General features: G+C 44.6%; 1 protein-coding gene across 1 annotated transcript; it reads left to right on the top strand.

Moving 5' to 3' along the window:
• The first annotated feature begins 2,015 nt into the window (after positions 1-2,015).
• Positions 2,016-13,341, top strand: KCNV1 (potassium voltage-gated channel modifier subfamily V member 1). Its single transcript, XM_058832683.1, has 3 exons — positions 2,016-2,518; positions 4,261-4,787; positions 12,506-13,341. The coding sequence occupies exons 1-3, from the start codon at positions 2,037-2,039 to the stop codon at positions 13,015-13,017; spliced, it is 1,521 nt and encodes a 506-aa protein (XP_058688666.1). The 5' UTR covers positions 2,016-2,036; the 3' UTR covers positions 13,018-13,341.
• The last annotated feature ends 1,514 nt before the right edge of the window (positions 13,342-14,855 follow it).

The raw sequence follows: 14,855 nt of genomic DNA, 5'->3' as shown, positions 1-14,855 counted from the left end.
CCCTTGTTCAGCTCCATTACTTCTATACATATCCACTTCATCCAAGGAGAACAGATATACAATCTTTATCTTTGTGAGCAGCCTTTCACATGCCTGAAGACTATCACAATGCTCACTCCCTTCCACTGTAGCTATCCCACTCTGTGTTTTCTTCTGGGGCTGTGACTTCCAAACCCCACCCTTGCTATTCTCCGTTGGATTCTCTCTGATCAGTGTATTTTTTTGCCAGCAGTCACTTAAGCAGATTTCTATGCCAGCAAGTGCTGAGTAGAGAGGTTGCTGTGGGTGTTGCAGTTCTGCAATATGGTAAATGTTCAGCTCAGCTTCATTTGAATTACCAGTACCCAAAAGATGAAACTCTATGAGACCTCTCTGAAGTAAATGTTAGAAATGTGCATAACTAGACACAGCTGTATGCAACAAGTGATGTGGGATGAGAAGCTGGTGGGAAGTCACATGGTGCTGGTGGCATGACACACAATGCCACATTTTGCATGCTCCGCAATTTCCCCTCCTCGGAGGCTCCACTGCAATATCGGCAGCTGCCCACCCTTGCGAGAAGTCAGAGGCAGCAGAAAACACCGATTTCCAAAGCAACTATTTGTTAGAAATAACTGTTTCATAGGATAAAAGGAAATATGATGAGGAGGGTGAACTAAATTTTTGCATTGTTGAACTGTGGACCTACAAAGTCTGCACAGGACGGTAAGAGAGATACTCCAGAGTATTTTTGAAACCCGGCTGAGTGCAGCTCGGTTAAAACAGGCTCGCTCACGCCCATCGATTAGCCTTTACAGTTACTTCTTCACACGAGTGCCTTCAGACTTGAGCCGTGGGAGCAGTCTAAGTGAGGACATTATCTGCTTTTTAACACGTTTGAGGTTACATACACTGCGGAGAGCCGGCTTCCGAACCGCCCTGCGAACTGGCTCGGGGAAGTTTGCAAGCGCCGGTTGGTCCCGGGGACAGCGGGCGGTGGGATCGGCCGGCGGTGGGATCGGCCAGCGGTGGGATGGTCACCCGGCGGTGAGATGGTCACCCGGCGGTGGGATGGTCACCCGGCGGTGAGATGGTCACCCGGCGGTGGGATGGTCACCCGGCGGAGGGGACACACCGCGCCCCCGCCGCACCTGCAGCTGCGGCTCCGGGGCGGGGCGGGGGGGGGGCGGCCCGGCCCCGCGGCGGGGAGGCTCCGGCCCCGCCCGGCCCCGCCCGGCCCCGCCCAGCCCTGCCCTGCCCAGCCCAGCCCAGCCCAGCCCGCGCACCCCGCTCCCGCCTGCCCCCCGCAGCACATGACCGCCATGGAGAGGCGCTGGCGCTGCCCGGAGGTTTGGAGCCGGGGGAGCGAGCGGAGGCGGCCGGCCGGGGGCGGCGCGGCCGGGCGGCGGGCAGGTGAGGCGGGCCGGGGGCGGGGAGCGGCCGGGCGGGCCGGGGGCGGCAGCCCTGCCCAGGCGCCCGGTTCGCGGCGGCTGCCCCGACGAGGGGCGAGCGGCGTGGGGCTCGGCTCCGGCCGCATCAGCCCCGGCCGAAGTGCGAGTGCGGGGCGGGAGGGGACGTGCCGGCCGGCGGAGCGGCTCCTCGGTCTGCTGTCGGGGCGCTGCCCGGAGTCGCCGCTGAAGCCGGTGTTCCGTGTTGTGTCGTCCCGGTGGGTTTCCCCTACCCCGACCCAGCGGCTGGAGATGAGCGCTGAAGCGGAGGGGCCGTCGCGGGCGGACGGTGCCGGCGCGGACAGCACGAGGTGACGCCGCCTCAGGTACCGCGGCTCCTTCAGCATCCTCGCGGCTGCGGGCGGCGCCGGGCTGTGCGACACACACCCCTGGGCTGTGCGACACCCCTGGGCTGTGCGACACCCGCCTGACCTCCGCCCAGCTGGAGGCACAGCCCGGAGGCAGCGGGGTCGGTGCGGTGTCCCTGGGACGGAGCCAGAGGCGACATTCCGAGCCTGGCCCGGCCGCCCCACAGGCGGGGCAGTGTTCTCTGTAGCCGTGTTGCGATTTTGATCCTGGAGAGTGTGGGCTGCTGCTGGCAGCTACAGGATGAAGTCGCCTCCCTGCTGCATGTCTCTTTCTTCCCAAGCATCCTTGGAGGACCCAGGGAGTAGTACATCCCTGGGTTCGCTGGAGTCCAGTGTTTTCTCCAGTGAGGAAGAGCAGGGGCCCCTGCTCCAGAAGGTCATTCCCTCTCTGGACTGCTTTACTATCAATGTAGGAGGCAGCCGCTTTGTGATGTCCCAGCAAACTTTGTCTTGCTACCCTGACACCCGCCTTGGCAAACTGGCAGTAGTGGTCTCTGCTGCACGGGATGTGGCTTCTGGCCTCCTTGAGCTTTGTGATGATGCTAACCTTGTGGAGAATGAGTATTTCTTTGACCGGAGCTCACAGGCATTTCACTACATCCTGAATTACTACCAGACAGGGAGGCTGCATGTGATGGAGCAGCTTTGTGCACTCTCTTTCCTCCAAGAGATCCAGTACTGGGGTTTGGATGAACTCAGCATTGATTCCTGCTGCAGAGACCGGTGAGTTGTGGGAAGATGAGGCTTCCTCATCTTGTGGTTTGCGGGCTAGAGTTCAGCATTGACTTGCATTCAGGGACACTCTGGTGAGAGCTCCAGCCGTGGGGGTAGGTGAGGTAGCAGGAAAAGTTGTGTGAGTTGAACCTCGAGTACTGCTCTAGCAGTGGATGGGTGTTAGAAACGGGAGGAGATGTGTTGGGTGAGGTCACAGTTCCCATTTACTGTGGGAAAGGTTGCTGATGAGGTCAAGATAGTGAGACAGTAAAAGGAACAGGGTCCAGGATGTCCTATAGTGGCTTCAAACTGACCCTGGAAACTCAAAATGTTTAAAAGGACAATGCCTGAGATGAAAAGGAGAGATGCCCCTTCAGTCATTCAGTTTGAGGTTATCATAGCGGGATTAGATGTGGAATCAGGCACAATGCTGGGAGGGTTTGGATCCTGCCTACCTGCACTTTAATTTTGAAGGGTTTCCAAACCCAAGCTGGAGAGGCAGAAGGGGGGGTTGGTCACCTGCCAGGCTGAGTGTGGGTGGCATGGCTCCAGGAGGAGCCATGAAAGGAAGCATCACACGTGGATGTAGCAGCTTACAGGGAGGGGGCAGCAACAGCGGGAACATGGCTCACTGGAGACAAATTATAACAGGCAGTTTAGGAGCGAGGTGGGTTTTGACTGAACCACCTCCAGGATGTTTCTGTTAATTCTATTTGCAGTTAATTTTTCCCACCATATTCAATGCTACTGGTTTGGGTTTTTTAAGTACTGAAGAAATCAATTTTCTAAAGAATGTAACTGCTATTTAGTATAGCAGTTATGTCAAAATGATTAGAAAGAAAGAAGTAATACCATCCCAAAAGGATATTAGAGTTATCCTACCCTAGTTCTTCAGCTCTTCAGCTGAGAAAATTTGAGCCTAGTTTTCATCCCTTTCTTCTGTCTCTGATAGGTGTAACTGAACGCTGCTACCTCTTTAGTGATATATGGAGCTACAGACCTCTGACATATGCAGGGCTAACTATTGCAGGCAAAATTGCACACATCTTTGTCTAAGGTTTGAGCTTTGCAGCAGTCAAAAAGAAAGATATGAAAGAAAAGGTTTTTTTTTTAGTGTACTTTGAGTATGTTTATGTTTCACAAAATTCCACTTTAAATATACTCTTACTCTGACAAAACACTCCGTATATTTAAAGTAAGTTTTACTCAGTACAAATACTTCTTCACCTTGTGTGAGAGCCCATGTATCGAAAGAAAGAAAGAAAGATACCTTGTCATCCTAATATGTACTGATCACAAATTCACCCATGAGCTGCATGGTTTATATTATGCCTTCAGTTTTACTATTGCAAGTATGTGCCAGTGTAATAAAAATGCCATACAATGAAACAAATTGAGAACTGTTTAAAAACAGAGGATCTGGTTGTGCCAGGATTGCTTCTAAGATTTCATATTAGTCCAGCAGCAGATCCTACTGTGGTCAATATGATCCATATAAATAAATCACTAGAAGTAAAATTACTCTGCATATAGAATGTTTCACTGATGTGAACTGGAGTAATAGAAGTATATCAGTCAGTGGAAACATGCTGGAGGGGCTCAATTAATAAAAGCCATATGCTTGATATTAGGGTTTTCTGAGTTCACATAAGGTAAATTTTAATGTGTATTCTTATGACTTGCATTATAAATGATAAGACAAACATCTGCCTATTGGTATTCCAAATCTCTTGGGTGGTGTTCCTGGTCAGGTACTTCAGGAGGAAGGAGCTGAGTGAAGCCTTAGACATCAAGAAAGATGCAGAAGAACTGGATGCCCAAGATGAAGAAGAGGATTTTTCTGGTAGCCTCTGTCCCAATGTCAGACAGAAACTTTGGGAAGTTTTGGAAAAGCCTGGCTCCTCTGCAGCAGCCAGGACTTTTGGCACTTTGTCCATGGTTTTTGTTGTTGTGTCAATTGCCAACATGGCCTTGATTTCAGTAGAGCTCAGCTGGCTGGCCCCACCACTGCTGGATGCCCTAGAGTACCTGTGCATCGCTTGGTTCACAGCGGAGTTTGTTCTGAGGCTCCTGTGTGCACGAGATCGGTGTCGCTTCCTAAGGAGTGTGGCAAACATCATAGACCTCCTTGCAATTTTGCCTTTCTACATCACCCTGCTGGTGGAAAGCCTGTGTGGTGGTGAGAGCTCCCAAGAACTGGAGAACGTGGGGCGCATTGTCCAGGTGCTGAGGCTTCTCAGAGCCCTGCGGATGCTGAAGCTGGGAAGACATTCAACAGGTATATTTGGCCATGGCTATGATACTTCTCAGTTTCAGTGCCTGCAACAGTTGTCCCTGGGCACAGTCCTCCATTTTGTGTGCATTTCTGCCAAAGCTTTTCTACACAATCTGTTAGCAGTAATGGCTTGTGAAAATCTTACTTTTGAATGTTACAATTGAGTGACAAGGGCCTTCTCTGAAAAATTTTAGCTCTTCATAAAGCCTTGTGTATTGTTTGCATTGAAAATTTGCAAAAACAGACCTCAGTGTTGCATGCTGGAAATCATCCACCAGTCATTCATAGTGTGATAAATTTTAAAACATGTATATGAGTTGATTTTATTAGGGAAGAAGCAGAGATCATCAGCCCAGACTTTTTGTATTATCCAAGGCCCACTAATGACAGCTGTCACAATTCTGTTTGTTTAAAAGTATATGCAAAGAATTATATCATGATTTTGTCCATGTCATAGGTCCTGAAAACAACCACAGTGGAGAATATTTCAAGGAAACTGTTTAAAACCTTTGCAGGTGGTGGGTTGAGAGGCTCTGTGGCCCCACTGAACCCACCAGTATTCCAGTGGTATGTGGAGCCCTTCGGGGGGCTGCTTAGGCAGTGGGACCGAGGTGCAGCGATGGGTTCAGCCAGCGCTCAGCAGTTGTGTGGGGCCCTTAGTGTCCAGCCACTCCTGACAGATGAGTGAACAGCAAGCAGGGGTGGGTGGAAGGCAAAATGTATTTCTGTCAACCATCTTGTTCGCTCTCTCTGGTGAAGGGAAGGCATAAAAATTAACGTTTTCCAGTGGGAATTTATCAGAGGAAGGTAGAAATGATTGGAAAGTGTTGAATTTCCTCTTGCATTTCCCTTGATTTTATTACTACTTCGTGGCATGTGCATGCCTGGTTATATGAAATAATAAAAGCTGTCTTGGTGTCTTCAAAATGATTTGATTATGTTCCCACTTAAATCAGTGGAGAATATGGTGCTGAATTTGACAGGAGAAATGTTCAGCCAACACTCATAGCTTTGGAAAATTAAATCCTAATAGTAAATCATGATCTCTGTCCTGCAATATTAGCTGTTCTGGGGACAGTGATGATCATTCTTAAAATGCACCCAATGTGCCTTTTCAGGATTTCCAGCCATGAAGAAGGAGTCATTTCATGCCTGTCCATATTTTTGGATTGCCCTCCCTGTGAACTGGCCCAAATTCAGCAGGAGTTAGTGTGTTCACAGCAGCAGAATCTGTCTTATTTTGTTGCCACTGAAGGGCAGCAAACCTGCCTGCCAGTGGCAGGAGGAAGCTTTGATACTACTCATAATCATAAGCATAAGCATAGTGGTTTGGCAACTATCTTAATCTTACTCCCTACCCTAGATTATGCCTATACTGATATATAACAGTCCCTTAGAAAGCAGTTGAGAGGAAGTTTATGATTCTGTCTGGCAATGTGTAAGTTTTGCAGCGTTTGGTAGAGGTTTTTTGCAAGGCTTTTACCCACTTTTGATGGTAGTTGAAATGTGAATGCCATCCTCTCTGTGTTTTGAAAATAAGAAAAAAGACTTTATCTCATCAGGGCACTTTTGTGCTAACTAGCAATATGGTCTTCCAAAAGTATGTTGATTCAATTTAAGTTTCCAGTTTATTGCATTTTACTCTTACAGAGTGAATGTATTCATTCTGTCACTCAGTTTTGTGGCTCTTCCTATTGACTTGAAAGCAGATGTTTCAGATATTTGTATAACTGCTAACTTCAGGTATACATACTTTCAAGGATGGTCTAAACACTTAGGTCTATTTATTCTTAAATTAATTACTCAGTATTTACCACAATTTACATCACAAAATTGAGTGACATTGAATTTAATAATACCATGTTAGGTAAAAGTGAATTAATTACATAAAAATGTAGTATCCTGATCTGGAGGTGTGCTGTCTTCTTTTTATACTGGAATCAAAATGCCAGTTTCAAGGTACAAGAAGCAATGTATGTATCAATTTAAACCACTCGGAGCAGTGTTACCATCATTGTGTTGCTTCTTTGGTAGGTCAGTTGCTGCCTACTTAGGTCCAGAATGCTAAATCAAATCTGTATAATTTAAATGTAGAAACTCACTGTTCTGATCTTGTGTCTGATGAAGTTTGTTAATGTGCTTCTAAATACATCCTTTACACAGCTCCTAATACAAGATGAGCCACGTATGTATCATGCATAGAGACCATCCTCCTTGCACATACCCAGGCAGTCCTGATAAACCTCAGTGTTCAGGGCTGGCCCTTGAATCTCTTCTGCTGTCTTGCCTTGGATCTGACAGCTGCCTTCCAGTGAGGCTTCTCTCCAACTCCTACACTCTCAGACCAGACAAAGCTTCAGGCACTTCTCAGTTGATTCATGTGGCAAGATGAATACAAGAGCAGATTTGTGTCTGCACGCAGCATCTTCTCTTTCACCAAGCAGGGGTGTTCACAGCCACAAGGAGAACATCTCTGTGGTACTTTGCAGAGCCATAGCCAAACTGGGATCACAACAGCAGCCTGGCCCTGCCGTCAGGGGCAGGAATGAGTGAGGCAAAAAAAATCAGTTCTTCACTTTCAAGAAATAGTAACTTAACCCTTTCTGTGGGACAAGGACAAGAATGAAAATAAGAAGTGAAAAAAGTAATTTCTGCCTCTTTGGAAGCTGAAGCCAGCTCACTGGAGGGATGTGGTGCTTAAAAACACTCGGGCTAGACTGGTGTGAGTGTGTAGTTACTTATGCAAAGTACTACACTTCATCAAGGAACCACTGAGAAATCAGTAGTACCTCTGTCCATAAAATGTGTATCCTTTAGGAACAGGGCAAGACTATTCCTCCGATATAGCAAACTTATGTGCTTTAGTAACTTCAAGAATAGATGAGAACTGAAACTGCATTTGTCACGTTCTCAGATGCTCCTCGGCTGTTACTGTCCTCCCAGGGCCAAGTTCTCAGCAAAGCCTTGCTGGTCTCCTCTGGGAGGCAGATACCGAGGGACTTCTGGAGGGGAAGTTGGGTATGAGCATTTTACTTGCAAAGGCAATGAGCATATATTGGAGAGAAGACCATGGCATATTTAAGGTTGTCGTGACTCTAGAGTCATGAAAAGTTGAAACTTCAGCACTTTTTGTGTCAAAACTTTAGGGTTATTTAAATGCTGTGTGAATTGAAGCTCCTGAATATCAGCTTGGATTGCCAGGTCACTTTGGACAAAAGAGAGATAGAACATGACCTGCATGGCAGAAATGCTTCCCCTTCCTCCTACCAGGGCTGGGGCTGCTTGCCAGCCTCACACCAACTCTGTTACAGCACCGTAGCACCTTCCAAGCATGAGTAACCAAGCTGTCACAGCTCCTGGCAGGGAGTTCTCATGAGAAGCTGTAAGACTTGCTGAGGTGTCTAGAACAGTGCTAGTTTGGTCATGTGCCAGGGCTCAGAGACATTTTTAAAAGGTAGAAAGTAATATAATAGTATACTTTATACATGTCATTACTCCGATTTTCCTTAGTGTGAGCTGTGGAGTCCAGTAACTTCTCTGATTCATAGATTTGCCTAGAAATGTCTCCTGACTTCATCTAAAGACATGAAGAATTACATCTTAAATTTAGATGAGTATACTAAAAATAATAAAAAGAAAAAATCAGACCCTGAACAGTTAGAATAACTAATCATAGGAAAAAGGAGAATGTCATCATTGTGATACAAAGAATCAACAGTTACTGTTCTGTTCCTCCTTACTTTATTTTATGTGAAAGTTGCTTTTTATATTAGGTATAATACTTTCAAGATTCATCAGAAGGTACAAACCCTGGCTTTTACAGTATTCATTTATGCTTTGAAAAGAAGTGCTACAGGGATAATTTTAAGTTGTACCTTCTTCCTAGCTCGCCTGAAGGGACTTACCATTCTGCCTTGTTCAGTAGGAGGTTTTAGAGGGCAAGGGCTCATAGTAGCCTCCTTGGAAGATGAGAATTTGATCTGGGTTCTTGAAATTATCTCACAGAGCATTTGCACTGTTATTAGTGTTACCAAAACATGAAGGAAGTCATATTGACAGAGAAAAGATTGCATTGGTACATCTTATTCCCCTTGTGTTAAAGATTTAATCTATATCATTGTAATAAACATTCTATAGATCATAGTTATAGTATTATAAGACCTCAATATGGGTAAGTTCTTTAATGGAGTTGGTAGTAGATGGTATTGGGAAAAAAACCCAAAATTGCCTCCAAACTCTACTGTGTACTTCCAGTGTTTGCTGTACATAAACAAGACTTCTAAAACCCATTAGACTTGCGGGGGAAAAGAAAGAGCCAAAAGCAAGAAATGTTAACATCTTGTAGTTTGAGACTGTGGAAAAATTGAATTGCTTATAGCACTTAACGAGCATATGAAGTCTGCAAGCAGAGGCAGAGCCTCAGTAAGTTGTTTTGCAAACACTAGTTTAGTGAGAAGTATACCCATGAAGGGTAATTCATAAGCATTATGTTTTTCTCATTTATTAGAGAAAACATCTCACATTTTTAAAGAACAATATTAAAAACTAATCCAAAGTGATTCAGAAGATAATTTCAGTCTCCTATATGTCTCAGCTGAATTGGTACCCTGTTATCTTCCTTCTTTTTTATGTGTGCAGTATTTATCCATTGCACTATTTTTGGATTTACTTTCCTGCTTGCTTTTGTGGGGCAATCTAGCCTTGAAGCAGTAGCTCTAGTGGGATATAGGGGGTTATAGAGAGTGATCCTGAACTCCCTGTGCAGCTCATGGGCAAAAGGACTGATGCAGTACATAGTCAATTAGCAGGATTTCATGCTTGCATTGAGGGGCTTTGCTATCTTGAGTTTGACACAAGTGCAGCTGTCACTGGACCACATTTGTTTTGATGTCTACAGGTACAAGAAAATGATAGGGCTTGGCAGGGGGGGTGGAAGGAAGAAGGGTTGAAGAGAGTCTGTGACAACTATAAAAGGATTGAAAACAGTCCTTAAAGAAAAAGTTATTGAGTGACCTGAACTGTGGTCTAGGCACTCACATAGCAACACGAATTTGGTAACTAAGGGCTCCTTGGTCCGAGAGAAAAATAGGACAGTGGCTGGAAAACAGAGGATTGGCATATTCAGTCTCCAAGTATAAAGAAGGTGTTTTAGCACGTTTTAAAGTAGTTTTAGAGTGGTGCTAGATCTTCTCTTACAGCCAATTTATAAGTCAAGATAGTTGACTTTGTCTAAATTATATGTGCATATATGTATAGTTCAGATGAAAAGTAATGAGGAGAATTCCTATGCTCTGTATTAAGAAAATAGAGATGATGTCAGATGTTCAGTCTAATGCTGTGATCTATTTCTGTAAATCATTTTTTCTCAGCTTCTGTTTAGAGCAGCATCTCCTTTTAGCCTACCAGGGTCAGTGCCTCATTAGACCAGCAGAAGTGCTGGTGAGAGATGTGTTGGTCAGAGGCCATGATGAGCATGGTGACCATGAAATGAGAGAGTTTACAATTCATGGTGAAGTGGGGAAAGAGGTCAACAAAATCTCACATGGATTTCCAGAGGGCAGGATTTGGCCTGTTCAGGACACTGGTTCAGAGAACTCTTATCAACAGAAGGGTCCAGATGCACTTTTAGAAAGAAATCTTCAAGGTTCAGGGGCAGGCTGTACCTATGTGCCTTAAAGACAGTTCAGGGAGGAAGAAAAGCAGCCTGGATGAACAGGGAGCTTCTGCCAGAAATCAGAGAAGAAAAGATCATTTATGATCTTTGGAAGATGGAGAGGAACTCGGGAAGAGTACAAGGATTTCATTAGGTCATGTAGAGAGAAAATCAGGAAAGCAAAAGCTCAGCTAGAACTCAGTCTGGCCACCACTGTGAAAGCTAATAAATAAAGTAGGTTTAAAAATACATTACCAACAAAAGGAGGGCCAAGGAAAATCTCTGTCCTTTATTGGATGTGGACGGGAACATTATCACCAAGGATGAGGAGAAGGCTGGGATACTTAATATCTTCCTTGCCTCATTGTTTAACAGAGAGTGGATATCCTCATGGCAGCCATCCCCCTGAGACAGGGATGGGAAGCAGAATAGATGCCTTGCAATCCAAGAGGATGTAGTTTTTCACCTGCTGTGCCACTTAGACACTTACAGGTCTATGGGCTCGCATGGGATTCATCCTAGGGTGATGAGGGAGCTGGCAGAAAAGCTTGTCAAGCTTCTTGCCATCATTTATGAACAGCCTTCATTAACCAGAGGTCCCAGGTAACTGGAAGTTAGTAAATGTAATGCCCATCTACAAGAAGGGTCAGAAGGAGAATCCAGGTAACTACAGTATCCATCTTGGTGCTGGGGAAGATTATGGAACAGATGATCTTGAGTGTGATCACATGGCATGTAAAGGACATCCAGGGGATCAGGCCCAGCCACTGTGAGTTTAGGAAAGGACAGTCCAGCCAAGGATCATCCTGATTTTTCATGACTGCATCACCTGCCTAGTGGATGAGGGAAAAGTTCTGAATGTTGTCTGCCTGGACTTCAGTAAAGTCTTTCACACTGTCTCCCACAGCATTCTCCTGGAGAAACTGGAGAACAGATGCACTGAATGAAACATGATACGCTCCTTGCTGGGGTAAAAACTGTCTGGAGGACTGGCCCTGGGGGAGTGTTAGTGAATGGTGCCACATCCAGTTGGTGGCCAGTGACTGGTGGGGTCCCCAAGGCTCAGTATTGGGGCCAGTCCTGTTTAATATCTTTATTGATGATCTGAACGAGGGAATCAGGTTGTAACTTCAGGCAGTTTGTAGATGACACTAAGTTGGGTGGAAGACTTATCTGCTGGAGGATATGGGAGGGTTCTGCAAAGGGATCTGGAGGTTCATTAAAGCTGAGTGCTGGGCTCTGCACTTGTGTCACAGCAGCCTCTGCTGCAGCACAACAGGCAGAGGAGAGTGGCTGAAAAGCTGCCCAGTGGAAAAGGATCTGGGTGTAATGAGCCAGTCCAAGTGTCGACAAAGGCCAGTGGCATCATGGTCTGGATAGTGTGGCTAAATGGACTAGGGAAACTATTTATCACCCTGTACTCAGCACTGGGAGACCGTACCTCAAATCATGTGTCCAGTTCTGGATTCCTCACTACGAGAAAGACATTGAGGTGCTGGAGTGTGTCCAGAGAAGGGCAATGAAACTGGTTGGGAGGATCGAGAGAGTAAATCATATTAAGAGGGGCTGAGAGATATGAGATTGTTCAGCCTGGAGAAAAGGAGGCTCAGGGAGAACCTTATTGCTCTCTACAACTAGCTGAAAGGAAGGTGTAGCCAGGTGGGGTTGGCCTTTCCTCCTAGTCATCAAGCAACAGGAAAAGAGCAAACAGCCTCAGGCTGCGCCAGGGAGGTTCAGGGTGGGCATCAAAGAAGAATTTCTTCATGGAAAGGGTGGTTAAACATTGAAATGGGCTGTCCAGGGAGGTGGTAGAGTCACAATCCTGGAAGTGTTCATGAAACAACTGGACGTGTCAGTGCTATGGTTTAGTTGACAAGCTGGCGTTCAGTTAAAGGTTGGACTCAACGATCTTGGAGGTCTTTTCCAATCTTACTGAGTCTGTGATTCTCAAGACATGCTCACCAGCATTCAAAGAAAACATAAAGCAGTCTTTAAGTAAGAGATGTTTTGCAAAGATAGGATGACAGCTACATGAATCAAACTACTGACAGCATTTCTTGTCTTTCAGGTTTGCGGTCTCTTGGGATGACTATTGCTCAGTGCTATGAGGAGGTTGGACTTCTGCTTCTTTTCCTCTCTGTAGGAATCTCTATATTTTCCACTGTGGAGTACTTTGCTGAGCAAGGTGTGCCAGGCACAACTTTCACAAGCGTACCTGGTGCTTGGTGGTGGGCAACAACTTCCATGACAACAGTTGGTTATGGTGACATTAGACCAGACACTACCATTGGTAAGGTAGTAGCCTTTATATGTATACTATCAGGAATACTGGTTTTGGCTTTGCCAATAGCTATAATAAATGACCGTTTTTCTGCCTGTTACTTTACACTGAAGATAAAAGAGGCTGCTCTTCGGCAGCGTGAAGCTTTAAAGAAACTCATGAAGAACTCATCCAGCGATTCAAATATCAATGTTAATTTGCGAGACATATACGCGCGCAGTGTCATGGACATGTTGCGGTTAAAAAGCAGAGAGAGAGCAAGTACAAGGAGCAGTGGTGCAGATGATTTTTGGTTTTGACTTTGAAGTTATTTAACCTTGTGTAGCACACAGACTACTTCAGAAATATAGTATTAAGTATCTTTTTTTATTATTTGCTACACAGTGTATTTGCTTTTCATAAGGTGGAGTTTTACTTGCTTGGACAGACTGAAATATCTATTGTATACAAAAGGCAGAATTCATAAGGTGGAATCTCTCAAGGAGCTCTAAAACCTGCTTTCAGAACTGGTTCGTGGTAGGTGAGATTGGAAATAATGGATCCCTGAAAATAAAACAATGATACAAGTGTTTGTCTAATCTAAATACCTACTAATGTATCATAATAAAGTCTTGTTGAAAATTGCCAGTGTTTTGGATTTTAAACATCTAGTTTTTGTATTTGTACTTGAAGAACAAAAGTCAAAGTCATTAAGGAAAACTGAAAAGGGAAGTCTAAGAAAGTGAAATATTGGATAAATTTAGGATGACATTCATATAACAAGCTTAAACTTTATCCCCTTTCTTATCCCCATCTTCTACCCTATTTGCATGAAAAAAAGTTATTCTAGGGTACCGTGAGGGCTGGGAGGAGGGAGGAGGGGGTTGGTTTGGAATTTCCTCATTTGCAGAGAAGCAAAGGGCTACCAGATATTTTATGGGTATTAGGAGTTAGGTGAAAGTATCAAGGAGATGCAAGATCTATAGCAAAGTACAAAACAGTCATGAAATGTGCCATAATGTAGAGCATCTTCTGTAGTTGCTTCAGAAGTTGTAGGAGTTTATACAGCCTTTGCAATGCAAAGGTAATTTACAAACTTAGTTTGAACTAGGCCTTCTCTATGTGTTTAGATTCCCATGACTTATTTGTGTAGTTAAGCAGTTTTTGTGCTCAAGTAAAGTCACAATGGGATAGCAGGAGAAACAGAAATTGTAAAAGATAACAGCCTAGTGATTTCTCTGTCTTCCATTAAAATCATGGGTATTCCAAGTGAACCAGACTTTTTGAAAGTTAATTATCTTCACTGATCCATTATTAGAGGAATATTTTGTTTCAAAGGAAAAATGAGCACGTTTTGGACTGAATGCTTATTTTACATAGTCATCAAAGTAAAAACCTAAAATAATTAAAGGTATTTTCCATCCAGTTTCCCACCACCCACCTGTTCACTGGCCCAATACCATTCTTAGCAAATAAAGCTTTTTTTTAATATAATTCCACTAATCTAGACTATGACATTGCCATGGAATGCATATAACTGAGCTAGTGGGTTAAATTAAAAAATTCACAAACCTCTCACATTTCACATTTCTTTTGGGCAATATAAACTCCAAAAAGATACATCTATGTGAATTATTAAGCTTTATGTATTTATGTACATAGAAGGCTTAAACTACATTTGAACATATATGAATGAGTGAAATAACCTGCTTTTAATAAACATTGAATAATAATTGTTTGGAAACAAGAGTGTGTTTTTCTGTCATTCCCTGTAAATAATGATGTACACATAATACAGCAACCAAGATTTTTAAAGCACCTTGATGCAAATTGAGCAGCATTTTTATGATACTTCTGGTTTGTCAACTACCATCAGTCAGCATGGGACCAATGCAGCACACACAGCTGTCACCAGGGTCAGAATAAAGATAAATGTTGAACACCACCAGAAATTGCCTAGGTGTGAAAATTTGTAGGTCATCCTCATGGTCTGTGGTAAACAGAGAGCAGCTGTGTTATCACAGTGTTCCTCTCTCCCCAGATACTCTATGAATCCACCACAAAACTCCCAGTGATGTCCAGGAGACAAAATTAATTCTGCAGGGGAAGGTCTGGTGCAGCCTACTCTGGGTTATTATTTCACAGCTCTTTGGAGCAG

The sequence above is a fragment of the Poecile atricapillus genome, chromosome 2, assembly GCF_030490865.1.
Source record: "Poecile atricapillus isolate bPoeAtr1 chromosome 2, bPoeAtr1.hap1, whole genome shotgun sequence".
NCBI classification, from domain to species: domain Eukaryota; kingdom Metazoa; phylum Chordata; class Aves; order Passeriformes; family Paridae; genus Poecile; species Poecile atricapillus.
The sequence above is the reverse complement of the archived record's forward strand: the minus strand, read 5'-3'. Positions and strand labels throughout refer to the sequence as shown.

Bases quoted from the DNA above. Each gene is read 5' to 3' on its own strand.
- KCNV1 (XM_058832683.1), top strand. From the start codon at position 2,037: ATGAAGTCGCCTCCCTGCTGCATGTCTCTTTCTTCCCAAGCATCCTTG. The intron at 2,519-4,260 runs GTGAGTTGTGGG...GTTCCTGGTCAG, and splicing joins GATTCCTGCTGCAGAGACCG to GTACTTCAGGAGGAAGGAGC. The intron at 4,788-12,505 runs GTATATTTGGCC...CTTGTCTTTCAG, and splicing joins GCTGGGAAGACATTCAACAG to GTTTGCGGTCTCTTGGGATG.